The sequence below is a fragment of the Neophocaena asiaeorientalis genome, unplaced genomic scaffold (genome assembly GCF_003031525.2).
Source record: "Neophocaena asiaeorientalis asiaeorientalis breed wild unplaced genomic scaffold, Neophocaena_asiaeorientalis_V1.1 scaffold78, whole genome shotgun sequence".
In the NCBI taxonomy this organism is placed as follows: Eukaryota; Metazoa; Chordata; class Mammalia; order Artiodactyla; family Phocoenidae; genus Neophocaena; species Neophocaena asiaeorientalis.
The window spans coordinates 4,183,247-4,195,915 of NW_020175018.1; the positions used below are offsets into that span (position 1 = coordinate 4,183,247).

Genomic DNA, 12,669 nt, shown 5'->3' on the forward strand with positions numbered 1-12,669 from the left:
AGTGCCGTGGGCTAAATAGTATCCCCCACCAAAATGTATAGGTTGGAGTCTTCACCCCAGTACCCCAGAATGTGACTATATTTTGAGATTGGGTCTTTAAAAAGGCAATTAAGGTAAAATGAGGTGATGAGGTAATGGATTAGGGTGGGCCCTCATCCACTTTGACTGACTGATTTCCTTATAAGAAGAGGAACTTAGGACACAGTCACACACAGAGGAAAGACCATGTGAAGGCACAGGGGGGAAGATGGCCATCTACAAGCCAAGGAAAGAGCCTGAGAAGAAATCAACCCTGCTGACCCTCTGAACTCAGACTTCTAGCCTCCTGAACTTTGTGAGAAAATAAATGTCTGTTGTTTAAGCCACCTATTCTGTGTGTTTTTTTTTTTTATAGTTGCCTAGGAAATTAATATAGACAGTAAGTTTCCACTACTAAAACAAAAGTGGGAAGCCACCATCCTAGGTAGTTAGTCACACATGCTGTATGACCAGTCTGATTACTTTCCTAAACTCTCTAATCCTGATGTCAGATGACCTCCTGGGATAACAGCCAGCTTCCTCTTGCTGTTACTCCAGCCCCTGGTCTGCAGACATTTTCTTCTTCTTCTTCTAACTTCCCCTCCAGTGACAGAGGAGATAAATATTAGAGAAACAAAAGTCCAGAATGCTAAGGTTGCCACTCTCACTTCCTCTCCTCCCTTAACCCAGCACTGCTTTGAATACAGTCAGTGTCCTGGGGCACCGAGCAGGGAAGAGAAGAAAGCACAGTGCCTCGGAGGCTGCCTTGACCCGCCGACACAGAGGGTCATGTTTCCAGAAGGCCACTTTTGGTCACAGAAAATGCCAGGATGATGCCTCGCACCCGCCTGGCTGTGGCTCTGATCCTAGCCATGGCCTTCCTCTTCTGCCTGAGGTCGGAGAGCTGGGACCCTTGTGTACAGGTACGTGGTTGGAGTCAGTTCGGCTTCCTGGAGCTTTGCCTTGCTTCTGAAAAAGTGCTCTCAGCTCAGTTTCCCATGACGGGCCCCAGTTAGTTTCATTTGCGAACAGACATCAAATTACCATAAAAACTTAAGAAACCACAGGGACCAAATGATTCATGGCTATAGGACATTAACAAGCAGCCCATAGGGTCATGTCCCATTTAGGAGTTAAAGTGCTCCTACGGACTTCAGGTCAGATAGACCTGCTTAAGATCACTCTTCTTGGGGCTTCCCTGGTGGTGCAGTGGTTAAGGGTCCACCTGCCGATGCAGGGGACGCGGGTTCGTGCCCCATTCCGGGAGGATCCCACATGCTGCGGAGCAGCTGGGCCCATGAGCCATGGCCGCTGAGCATGCGTTTCCGGAGCCTGTGCTCCGCAACGGGAGAGGCCACGGCGGTGGGAGGCCCGCATACTGCAAAAAAAAAAAAAAAAAAATCACTCTTCTTTCACTTTCGGGTGTGTGACCTTGCAGAAGTTATTAAACCTCTCTGAGACTAGTTTTCACATCGATAAAAGAATTATAGGCTTTAATAGAAGGTTGTAAGAAGCCTGCTTCCTGTCATTGCTTAACGCTGGTGGTTTGTACACTCTGCTTCAAGCTGTTGCTTTGCTCCTTTCGATCTCAGGAAGAAGATATTTTTGGTCTCTTAATAGAAACAACTTTCTAAGTGGACTTCAGACTTCTGAATCTAGTCATAGTTCTGTCCAAAAAATGAAAAGGAGTTGGAAAAGAAAAGGAGAGACAGAGATACAGAGAAAGAGAAAGAGCGATGGAGAGAGAAGAAAAAGAGACAGGGAGAGATGCAAAATATCAGCTAAGGCAATGCTTTCTTTCTTTTTTTTGTAAATAAATTTATTTATTTTATTATTTAATTTTATTTATTTATTATTTCTGGCCGCGTTGGGTCTTCATTGCTGCGCGCGGGATTTTCTCTGGTTGCGGCGAGTGGGGGCTACTCTTTGTTGCGGTGCGCGGGCTTCTCATTGCAGTGGCTTCTCTTGTTGTGGAGCATGGGCTCTAGGCGCACAGGCTTCAGTGGCTGTGGCACGTGGGCTCAGTAGTTGTGGCTCGCGGGCTCTAGAGCACAGGCTCTGTAGCTGTGGCGCATGGGCTTAGTTGCTCTGCGGCATGTGGGATCTTCCCGGACCAGGGATCGAACCCGCGTCCCCTGCACTGAAAGGCAGTTTTTCAACCACTGCACCACCAGGGAAGCCCAATGCTTTCTTTCTTTGTGAAACACCAATCAGCTGGTTTGTAATCTCATTCATGAAGGATCTCCTTTGTTTTTCCCCTGCATGGACTTCACAATTGCTTTGGAAAGCCCACGGCAGAACCAAGCAGCCAGAAGAATGCCCTGGGATTTAGGGTGTGGCAGAAATTCAAGAAACGCATAACCAGCAGTCCTGACATTGAGGACATGGGGGAAATTGTGTACTTTAATACGTAACAAAGACAAGTTTGTTATTTCCACGTCCTCTGTTCCCCCCATTCCCTGCTCATTGTCCTCCCTGTGTCTCTCCTGCTGTTCAGTTAGTGGGTATGGATCCTCCAATCATGGTCACCCCAGGATACAATTACAGCCACTCCTGGCTCCTCCCATTTCCCATGCCCCAAATGCCCTGTTTCTGAAACTTGTCCAACCCTGCCCATCACCTCAGTGCCAACCTAGGGCAGATCCTCAGTTCCCCAGGCCTTGACTTTTGGGCAGTGACTCATCTCCTGACCCCTCAGCCCCCTTCCTTTAATCTACTCTGCTCATTTTCGTCTGCTGTTTATTTGTCATTGTTGTTGTTTTTCCTGAGGTTCAGATCTAACAAATTACTGTCCTTAAAAACTTTTAATAACTTTCCATTGCTATTAGGACCTTTTCCTACCATGGGGCCTTTGCACTGGCTAGTTCCTCTAGCTAGAATGCTTTTCCCCTAGATCAGTGCTGCTCAATGGGTCACATGATATTTAAATTTAAATGATATATTTAATAAACTAAATTTAACTAAAATTTTATTTAACCAAATTAACTTAATTTTAACTAACTGAATTTAAAACTATGTTTTAAACTATGTTCTAGTAGTTAAAAAAATAAAAAACCAACAGGTGAATTTAACTTTAATAATATTTTTATTTAAGTCAGTATATTCAAAATACTATTTCAAAATGTAATATATACTGGACTAGTAACAAGATAGTTTACATTCTTTCTTTGGTACTAAGTCCTTGAGATTTGTATATATTTTACATTTATCATATTTAAACTATCTACATTTCTCATACTCAACAGCCGTGTGTGGCTAGTGGCTACCATATTGGACAGTGCAGCCCTAGATATTTTCATAGCTTAATCCCTCACTTCACTCAAATTTCTGCTTAAATGTCACCTCCTCTGGGAAGTCTTCCTTGATTGCCTCATGTAGAGCTCCCCACTCACTATATTTGACTCTAATCACCTATGCTGCTTCATTTTTTTTTATATCACATCATTGGGTATACATATATATACTATATATATAAAATACATATAATGTTGTGAATATATATATTTGTATATTTATTTATTTATTTATTGTTCGCTGTTTGTCTTTCTGTTGAAATGGAATCTGTAAGAGGGCAAGGTCATTGCTGGTTTTATTTATCACTTTATCCCAGTGCCTGGCACATGTAGTTGTTCAATTCATACGTGTTAAGTGATTAAAAGTATTGCCACAGGACAAAGTATGAGGCCCTTCTGATCTGGCTCTGGCTTCCCCTCTGGCTTAGGTTTCACCACTCCTGCCACACACCAGCTAATCTGAGCTAGTTTTCTACCCCTGTGTACTCACACTCTTCCCTCATTCTTCCTCTTTCCATATCCAAATCTCACTTATCCTTCCAGACCCACCTGGAAATATTCTCTTTCTTGGAAGCCTTCTACAATCTACAATCCCTGGATCCAGGATTGATCTCTACCTTTTCTGAACCAAAGGGAATACTTGCCAAGCCTAGTTTAAGACCCTTTTCAGGATGAGTTGTCCTCCTATCATAACTCTTACTCTAGACTGTGAGCTCATTGAAGTCTGGAGCCTTATCACATTGGTCTTTGTGCTGCCCACAGCACTTCGCAGAAAATGCCTTCAACTGGGATTTGAATAAACTTCCATGTAATCGGTTATCAATTCATTTGTTCAAACAAATATTTTCCGGGCATCATTCTGAGTGCTGGAGACAGAGAGCTAGAGTCTCAAAGCTTACGATCTAGTGAGGGAAACAAACAGTACGTATGGAACAATCCCATAGAAGGCATAATGTTAGATAGTGATGACTCCCGTGAAGGAGGATAAAAGAGGGTAAGGGATGATGCCTGGCACCATCCTCTATTAGACGGTATGGGCTGTGAGGATTCTGTGAGGAATACCATTTCAGGAGACAAGTGAATAAAGCAAAGAGCTGCACTATGGCCTGTGAGACGTTACACATGTTACTTCATCTCACCGAATTTTTCTTCTTAAAAGGGTTTATTTGAAGATTAAGTTCAAACATGTAACATATAAGAAACAAGCCTGCATATAGTGGGGAATTAATAATAGCCAATAATAATGCATGCTAACATTTATTTATCATTTACACTGTAATAGGCTTTGAGATGATCTCTTTAATACCTTATCTCATTAATCCTTTTAAAAGATTCTACTGGTTTTAAACTGAAAACCAAAATTAGCTGGCTTAAGCAAGGAATTTTGTTGAAGAATCAGAGAATTAGGAAATTAAATGGGAGTTTAGAGAACGAGGCTTACAAAGAATTTGGGAAAGTATGATAGAACTCAGCAGAGGAACCAAGACAGCATCGAGCACTTGACCTTATTCACTAGGTTCCACCACTGGAGTCTACGCACTTCAAAGATTTGTCCCCATTTTCAAAGATTTGTCCCCATTTCTATCTCATCTGCTCAAAGGTCATTGATCCAAGGGAAAGAATACAATTGGCAAAACTTGGGCTATGACTAAGGAAGGTCTGGACACCCGACTCGCAGTCTCCCTAAGCTTGTATACAACAAGAGGTGTATTTAGAAAAACAACAACAATGGGACTTCCCTGGTGGCACAGTGCTTAAGAATCTGCCTGCCAATGCAGGGGACTCGGGTTAGATCCCTGGCTCGGGAAGATCCCACAGGCCGCGGAGCAACTAAGCCCGTGAGCCACAACTACTGGGCCTGCGTGTCACAACTACTGAAGCCTGCGCACCTACAGCCTGTTCTCTGCAATGAGAAGCTACCGCAATGAGAAGTCCGTGCATCACAAGGAAGACCCAACACAGCCCTAAATAAATAAATAAATAAATAAATAATTAAAACAACAACAACAACAAAATCCCTTGTTGCAAATCACAGGGAAGGGTGAAACCCAGAGCTTTTGGACTCTAGAGCTTCAGCTCTTCACCACTTGACTCCATTGCTTCTCGCCAAACGCTGCCATTGTGATAGTAGAGGTTAAACATTGGGTAGGTGCTTTTCCCTTCCTAATCTAGAGTAAGACATTTTATAAGAATGAAGTGAGTGGATAAATGAATGGATGGGTGGATGGACGAACAGATGATCGGGTGGATGCACGACTGGATGGATGGATGGATGAAAGACGGCTGACTGGCCCCTGTGCTTGTCCCAGTGGCATCCCAGGCTCTGGCCTAGGAGAGGAGAGGAGCTGGGAGGTCTGGTAAGATGCATGCAGCAAGACACTGCATCTAATGTCTGACCATTTCAGGTGGTTCCTAACATTAGTTACCAATGCATGGAGCTGAATCTCTACAAAATCCCTGACAACATCCCCACATCGACCAAGATACTGGACCTGAGCTTTAACCACCTGAATCATTTAAACAGCCATAGCTTCTCCAGCTTCCCAGAACTGCAGATGTTGGATTTATCCAGGTAGTGTATGAGTTTTACCATTGTACACGGAGAAATATTCGTTGTTTTATCATTTCATTCTTAAGTCAGAAAGCCTGATTAGTGAAGTCTCATTTTCATTCACCTATTTATTCATTCAACAGACATCTTACCTGCTATATAACTTCGGGCAAGCCACCTCCCTTCTCCAGGTCTCAGCTTTCTTATTTGTGAAATGAGCAGTTGGATGAGACAGTCTTTAAGGACAATTCTATCTTTGATTTTCTTTTAAGTTAGGGGAGTAGATTGACTCAAACTCTTTCATCAGCAGATATTTATTGACCACTTGCTATATGTTGCTCACTTTGCTAGGAAACAAGAGTATGTTGATATATAACATACAACCCTAGCTATTAAGGAGGGCATATCCACTTGAAAGCATTGATATGTTTAAACCCTGAGCATGGTGTTCAGCATAGTAGACATTCAACACATGCTACATGATTCTGATTTTGGCTTTTGAACCTGAGATAATAAGGACAGTAATATACAAGAGGAGGTGATAAGTTATTTGCAAACTAGAGGCAAGACATTGTGTTGTACAGAAAAGGGGCCTTCTATGCAGTGAATAGTCAATATAGAGTTCATGAACTGAGTGGGATTCAAATAATGTTTAGAATATTGGAAGTGGGGTAGAGGACAAGGAATTAGAAAGATACAAGTAACCCAAAGAGAAAGATAACAAGATCAAAGGAAAACATCTGCTGTGAGACAGAACAGTGACTAATGTTTTATTTTTCTGATATAGGGAAGTATATCATTCATTAGAACAGGTGAAGTTATTATCATAATTTTGGGGGGAATTGAATCCTAAAATCATTTTCATCATCAGGGACCTTATTTAGAAATGTAATAGATAATGGACTATAATTTGTATAAGGGTTTGTGAAAAATGGAGAAACATTTTATGTATGACATTTTATTATAGAAACTCTTAATAAAGGATAAGAGGATAGTAGATATTTCTGCAGAAGAGTGATCATCTTATGTTTTATACTCTAATTTGGATATTGATAGACTACATCAAAGGGGGGATCAAGCATTTTGAAGGCAGTGACATAGAGCCTTATGGAGGTCAGAAGACTTGAGCTGGGTCCTCCTCCAACATATACTGCCATGTGGCCTGAGGCACGTCACTTTGTGTGACTTGAGTCTCAGTTTTCAAATCTGTGAAACATAAATGGTGAACCTTACCCCATAGGGTTAACTGTGATACTAAATGTTAACATGCTATATATATTAAAAAACCTTGTAAAGTAGACTTTATAAGCATAAACTACTATTATAGCATTCCACTAGTTTATAAATTTCAGTTTTCTGAATAAGAATTTTGTCAAGAAATATACTGAATTGAGGTAGACAGACCAACGCTTTTTTTTAAACAAAAGATTCTCATCAATGTCCCTTATAATTCACTTTCGACGCAACACATACCCAAGGAACTACCCTCAGAGGCTTTAAATATGTGCTTGGAGAGAGGCTAGCTCCCCCTCCTGGTTAGCCAGGAGGAGATTCTGGATTAGGGCAAGGACAGACTACAGTGCAATAGATACTCTGACTTCGCATGCTGCTTCTTCATATACAGTAACTCCACTTATCTTCTAAGGATGCTTTGTGATAGACCAGGCAGCCTTTTTTTCCTATGGAAATCTATTGATACATTTTTTTCTTTTTGTAGATGAGGAAATTGAGGCTTGGAGAGTTTAAGGGATTCATATACATGCACATGCCTTGTTGACAGCAGACCAGAGATTCATGTTCACATTTCCTGCTTCCAAGTTAAATATTCTCTTCATCTTAATACTCTGATTAATATTAAGTGATGAGCCCTATATGGAGAACTTTTCATGAACATTAAGGATATCTGTGACACTTCGGTGTAATTTTTTATACCTTTGAAATTGACATTCACTAGTCATTTACCAGGCCTAGCAACTAACAGCTATCTGCCTCCTCTGTACCAATCAGATATATAATCACAATTATGTGTGTCAGGAAATGGCTAAAGCTGATCCAAGGTTCAGTCTTCACGTGCCCCAATCACTGATCTTTAACTGGTTTCCCTCTGTTGGATGGGCTGCCTCTGCTTAGCATGAGTGCCTGGTGTGATAAAAAGAGACTGTCACGGGAGCCAGTACGATAGTACCAAATTTGTGGGGTTTCTTCTTTGCTTCATCTGCCTTGCTTGACACTTTTGCCTATGCATCATAATATGTCATGTCATATCTGTGTGAAGATCTAGGTGACTGTGTTGATATTTCATTTTTTTTTTTTTTATTCAGCCGAAATATTATGTAATCTGTGTCTCTTTTCCTTGTAGATGTGAAATTCAGATGATTGAAGATGATGCATATCAGGGCCTAAACCACCTCTCCACCTTGATATTGACAGGAAACCCTATAGAGAGTTTAGCCCCGGGAGCCTTTTCTGGGCTATCAAGTTTACAGAAGCTGGTAGCTGTGGAGACAAACCTAGCATCTCTAGAGGACTTCCCCATTGGGCATCTCAAAACCTTGAAGGAGCTTAATGTGGCTCACAATCTTATCCATTCCTTCAAGTTTCCTGAATATTTTTCTAACCTGCCCAACCTGGAGCACTTGGATCTTTCTAATAACAAAATCCAAAATATTTATCACGAAGACTTGAAGGTTCTACGTCAAATGCCCCTACTCAACCTCTCTTTAGATTTGTCCCTGAACCCTTTAGACTTTATTGAACCAGGCACCTTTAAAGAAATTAAGCTCAATGAACTGACTTTGCGAAGTAATTTTAATAGTACACATGTAATGAAAATTTGTATTCAAGGTCTGGCTGGTTTAAAAATCAATCGGTTGGTTTTGGGAGAATTTAAAAATGAAAGGATCGTGAAAAGTTTTGACAGATCTGTCCTGGAGGGACTGTGCAATTTGACCTTCGAACAGTTTCGGATAGCACACTTCAGTGAATTCCCAAGGAGTGATACAGGCTTATTTAATTGTTTGGTAAATGTTTCTGCGATTTCTCTGTTGAGTCTGAATGTAGACAGTCTAGAAGCCCTTCCTAAGGATTACAGATGGCAACACTTAGAATTGACTAAGTGTAATTTTAAACAATTCCCCACATTGAAGCTCAATTCTCTCAAAAAGTTTGTTTTCATAGGCAACAAAGGTATGAGCACTTTTACTGAATTTGAGCTACCAAACCTTCAGTTTCTAGATCTCAAAAGAAATCACTTGAGTTTCAAGGGTTGCTGTTCTCACACCAATTTTGGGACAACCAAACTGAAGCATTTAGATCTGAGCTTCAATGATGTCATTACTATGAATTCAAACTTCTTGGGCTTAGAGCAACTAGAACATCTGGATTTTCAGCATTCCAATCTGAAACAGGCCAACGATTTTTCAGTATTCCTATCACTCAGAAATCTCCGTTACCTTGATATTTCTTATACCAACACCCGAGTTGTCTTCCATGGCATCTTTGTTGGCTTGGTCAGCCTCCAAACCTTGAAAATGGCAGGCAATTCTTTTCAGAACAACTTGCTTCCTGATATCTTCACAGAACTGACTAACTTAACCATCCTGGACCTCTCTAAGTGTCAACTGGAACGGGTATCCCAGATGGCATTTCACTCCCTCCCTAAACTTCAGGTGCTAAATATGAGTCACAACAAACTCTTGTCATTGGATACACTTCCTTATAAACCACTCCACTCCCTCCAGATTCTGGACTGCAGTTTCAACCGTATCATGGAGTCCAAGGAGCAAGAACTACAGCATTTGCCAAGGAGCCTTGCTTTGTTAAATCTTACTCAGAATGACTTTGCTTGTGTTTGTGAACACCAGAGTTTCCTGCAGTGGGTCAAGGACCAGAGGCAGCTCTTGGTGGGAGCTGAGCAAATGATGTGTACACAACCTTTAGATATGCGGGACATGCCCGTGCTTAGTTTCAGGAATGCCACCTGTCAGATGAACAAGACGATCATTAGTGTGTCGGTTCTCACCATCCTCTTGGTATCTGCGGCAGGAGCCCTGGTCTATAAGTTCTATTTCCACCTAATGCTTCTTGCTGGCTGCAAAAAGTATGGCAGAGGTGAAAGCACCTATGATGCTTTTGTAATCTACTCAAGCCAGGACGAAGACTGGGTGAGGAATGAATTGGTAAAGAACTTGGAGGGGGGGGTGCCCCCCTTTCAGCTCTGCCTTCACTACAGAGACTTTATTCCTGGGGTAGCCATTGCCGCCAACATCATCCAGGAAGGTTTCCACAAAAGCCGGAAGGTTATTGTCGTGGTGTCCCAGCACTTCATCCAGAGCCGATGGTGTATCTTTGAGTATGAGATTGCCCAGACCTGGCAGTTTCTTAGCAGCCGTGCTGGCATCATCTTCATAGTCCTGCAGAAGTTGGAGAAGTCCCTGCTGCGGCAGCAGGTAGAGCTGTATCGCCTTCTCAACAGGAATACCTACCTGGAGTGGGAGGACAGTGTCCTGGGGCGGCACATCTTCTGGAGACGACTCAGAAAAGCCTTGCTGGACGGTAAACCATGGAGGCCAGAAGGAACAGCAGATGCAGACAGCAGACAGCAGGAAGCAACAACATCCACTTGAGGAGGAAAATCTCCTGATGTGCTCCTTGCCCAGCTGGACACAGTGATTGTTCAGTTAACAAGTATTAAAAGCTGCAACGTACCAAGCATTGTGCGAAAGGCTGGTGATTTAATGGTGCACAAGATATTCAGGACTGCTAATCCCATGGAGTTTACAATGTAGAGGGCATAAACACCGTACTGAAATACAGAACTTCCAGGTGGATGTTTCAACCAACTCAGCTAAGGAGTCCAGGACAGGGAAAGTCAACTCAACTCTTACCCCGTCAAGTTGAATTAGAACTAAGAGATTGGGCCTCAGTGAGATTAGAAAAGGACAGACTTCTTCTCCTTCGTCTTTTGAGTAGAAACCATCTCATGTTATATGTGTTAGCCATGTTAAAACAAAGCAGTTTTGGTAGTTTCAACTGATCTAGGTCTTGGCTCACTTTTCCCTTTTCTTTTGAATATAATTTAAATTCTATTTGTGACTCAAAAGGCTCCAGATTCAGATCCACCCCCCTACTTTAAGTCAATTCACAAATATCCTGGTTATCCCTTAGCATGTTCTATTTATTAACTACTAGTCCCCTGATATTTTTTTGTCTTTATAAATCCAGTTCTCATTTTTCATGTCTTCTCTATAAACCCATATCATAAATAAGGCTGTTAGAGACATGCTGGAAAGATCCATACTTAACCACTAACTTTTGAGCAAATATGTAAAATATACTCTGTCACTTTGTCACTTGATGCCATTCTGAAGTTATTACCTACCAAGTTATGACTGTCATGAAGGAAGCATTAAAATAATTTGGTTGAAAGTGGCACTTATTGTAATAGAGGGAGACAAGTCCAGCTTCCTGGTCTCATCATGAGCAATTCAGGCTAGAGGCAGGGCAGGAGGTGGGGTGACCTCAGGAGGTCAGCTCTTCTTGATGACCCCAGAAACCTGTGGGCTGATAGAGCTGGGGTGACTGCATGATGGGAGTTGCAGCAAAGGTTTCTTCTGCAGCAAATGAGTATTGTTTGACGGTCCATTGAATCTTTCAGGGGATTTTGAAATGGTTCGAGGTGGGGAGCACACATTGCTGTTTCCTGTTGGATGTCACTCCATGATCACATTTAGGAAAGAGTAGATATTATCATTGAGAAAGTAATGTCCTTGAGGTTACTGTGGGTCATGCTAAGGGAAATTCTTTGAAAAGCACATGCAGCCAGCTTTCCCAGAATGGTGCAGTCAAAGAAAGGGCAATGAGGACACTTGGAAAATACTGTTGTCAAAAACTGGAAATATGGCCACATTTAGGAGTGTGTTTGTGACTGAGTGTTCCAGAGTGCATTTTGGTTGGAGCGTGGTTGGAGCTGCTGAACATGCCTGGGTGTGTTTATAGGTCTTATGTGCTAGTGAAAGTGGATGTATGTATCTGTGCACACGCCTCTATGTGTTCCTGTTGCTTTTCGTGATCATGTCTGCATGGAAGAAAGTGTGATTATATTGCAAGGGGAATATTTGCATTTGACATAGATGTCTCCAGATGTTTGAGTTAGGTCCTCACTCTAGTGTTGGTATGTGATTCCTTATATACAAATGTCTGTGCTATATTCTGAGTATGCCTGAAGGCATGCATTTTTGTGTGTGTCTAGGCTATATGTGAGTGTGTTTCTTTTCATATTTAAATATGCATTCTTCATCTGTGTGTTAGTTCAAGCAAATATACAAGACTCCAAGGAGGAAAATCAAAATAGGACTGGAATATTTCCTGGATCCAAGACTGTCACTGGTCTTCTTCCTATCAGTCCCCTCTCCCAGCTGGGAATTCTGAAAATTGCAGGTGAGGTGGCCAAGAAAGGAAAGAAATGATATGACAGAAACATAAGGGGAAGAAAAAGGAAAGTTAGGCCTAGGACAGGTTCTTTGCAGCCATTTAAATTCTCTGGATTAAACAGAGATGAAGGGTGGAATAGAAAAAGAAAGAAAAATTAATAATAATGCCTTAAATTTGTGTACCACCCTACAACTTAGAACATATTCACACAATTATAACCACATTTGAATCTCTTTTGATCTGGGGGGGGGGGTAGCAGATTAAGAAGTCATTTCACAATTTTACTGGTGTAAAATCTGAAGTTCCAGGAAGTAAATTTATTAGGCCACAGAGTAAAGTGGCAGGGCCTGAACTTGGCTTCCAGCCTACACTGGG

At 41.8% G+C, this 12,669-nt stretch overlaps 1 protein-coding gene across 2 annotated transcripts; it reads left to right on the top strand.

Annotated features, from left to right (window-relative positions):
* The first annotated feature begins 383 nt into the window (after positions 1-383).
* Positions 384-11,323, top strand: TLR4 (toll like receptor 4). Of its 2 annotated transcripts, XM_024762134.1 has the most exons (3): positions 384-941; positions 5,717-5,883; positions 8,222-11,323. In XM_024762134.1, exons 1-3 carry the CDS (start codon positions 849-851, stop codon positions 10,485-10,487), a joined length of 2,526 nt encoding a protein of 841 aa, XP_024617902.1. In that variant the 5' UTR covers positions 384-848; the 3' UTR covers positions 10,488-11,323. The 2 variants fall into 2 exon arrangements, with proteins under 2 accessions (XP_024617902.1, XP_024617903.1); XM_024762135.1 differs by lacking the exon at positions 5,717-5,883 and having other exon boundaries at positions 599-941.
* Positions 11,324-12,669: the final 1,346 nt, after the last annotated feature.

Coding starts and splice junctions, on each gene's coding strand:
- TLR4 (XM_024762134.1), top strand. CDS start 849: ATGATGCCTCGCACCCGCCTGGCTGTGGCTCTGATCCTAGCCATGGCC. Junction 942..5,716: donor GCTGGGACCCTTGTGTACAG/GTACGTGGTTGG, acceptor TGACCATTTCAG/GTGGTTCCTAACATTAGTTA. Junction 5,884..8,221: donor CAGATGTTGGATTTATCCAG/GTAGTGTATGAG, acceptor TTTTCCTTGTAG/ATGTGAAATTCAGATGATTG.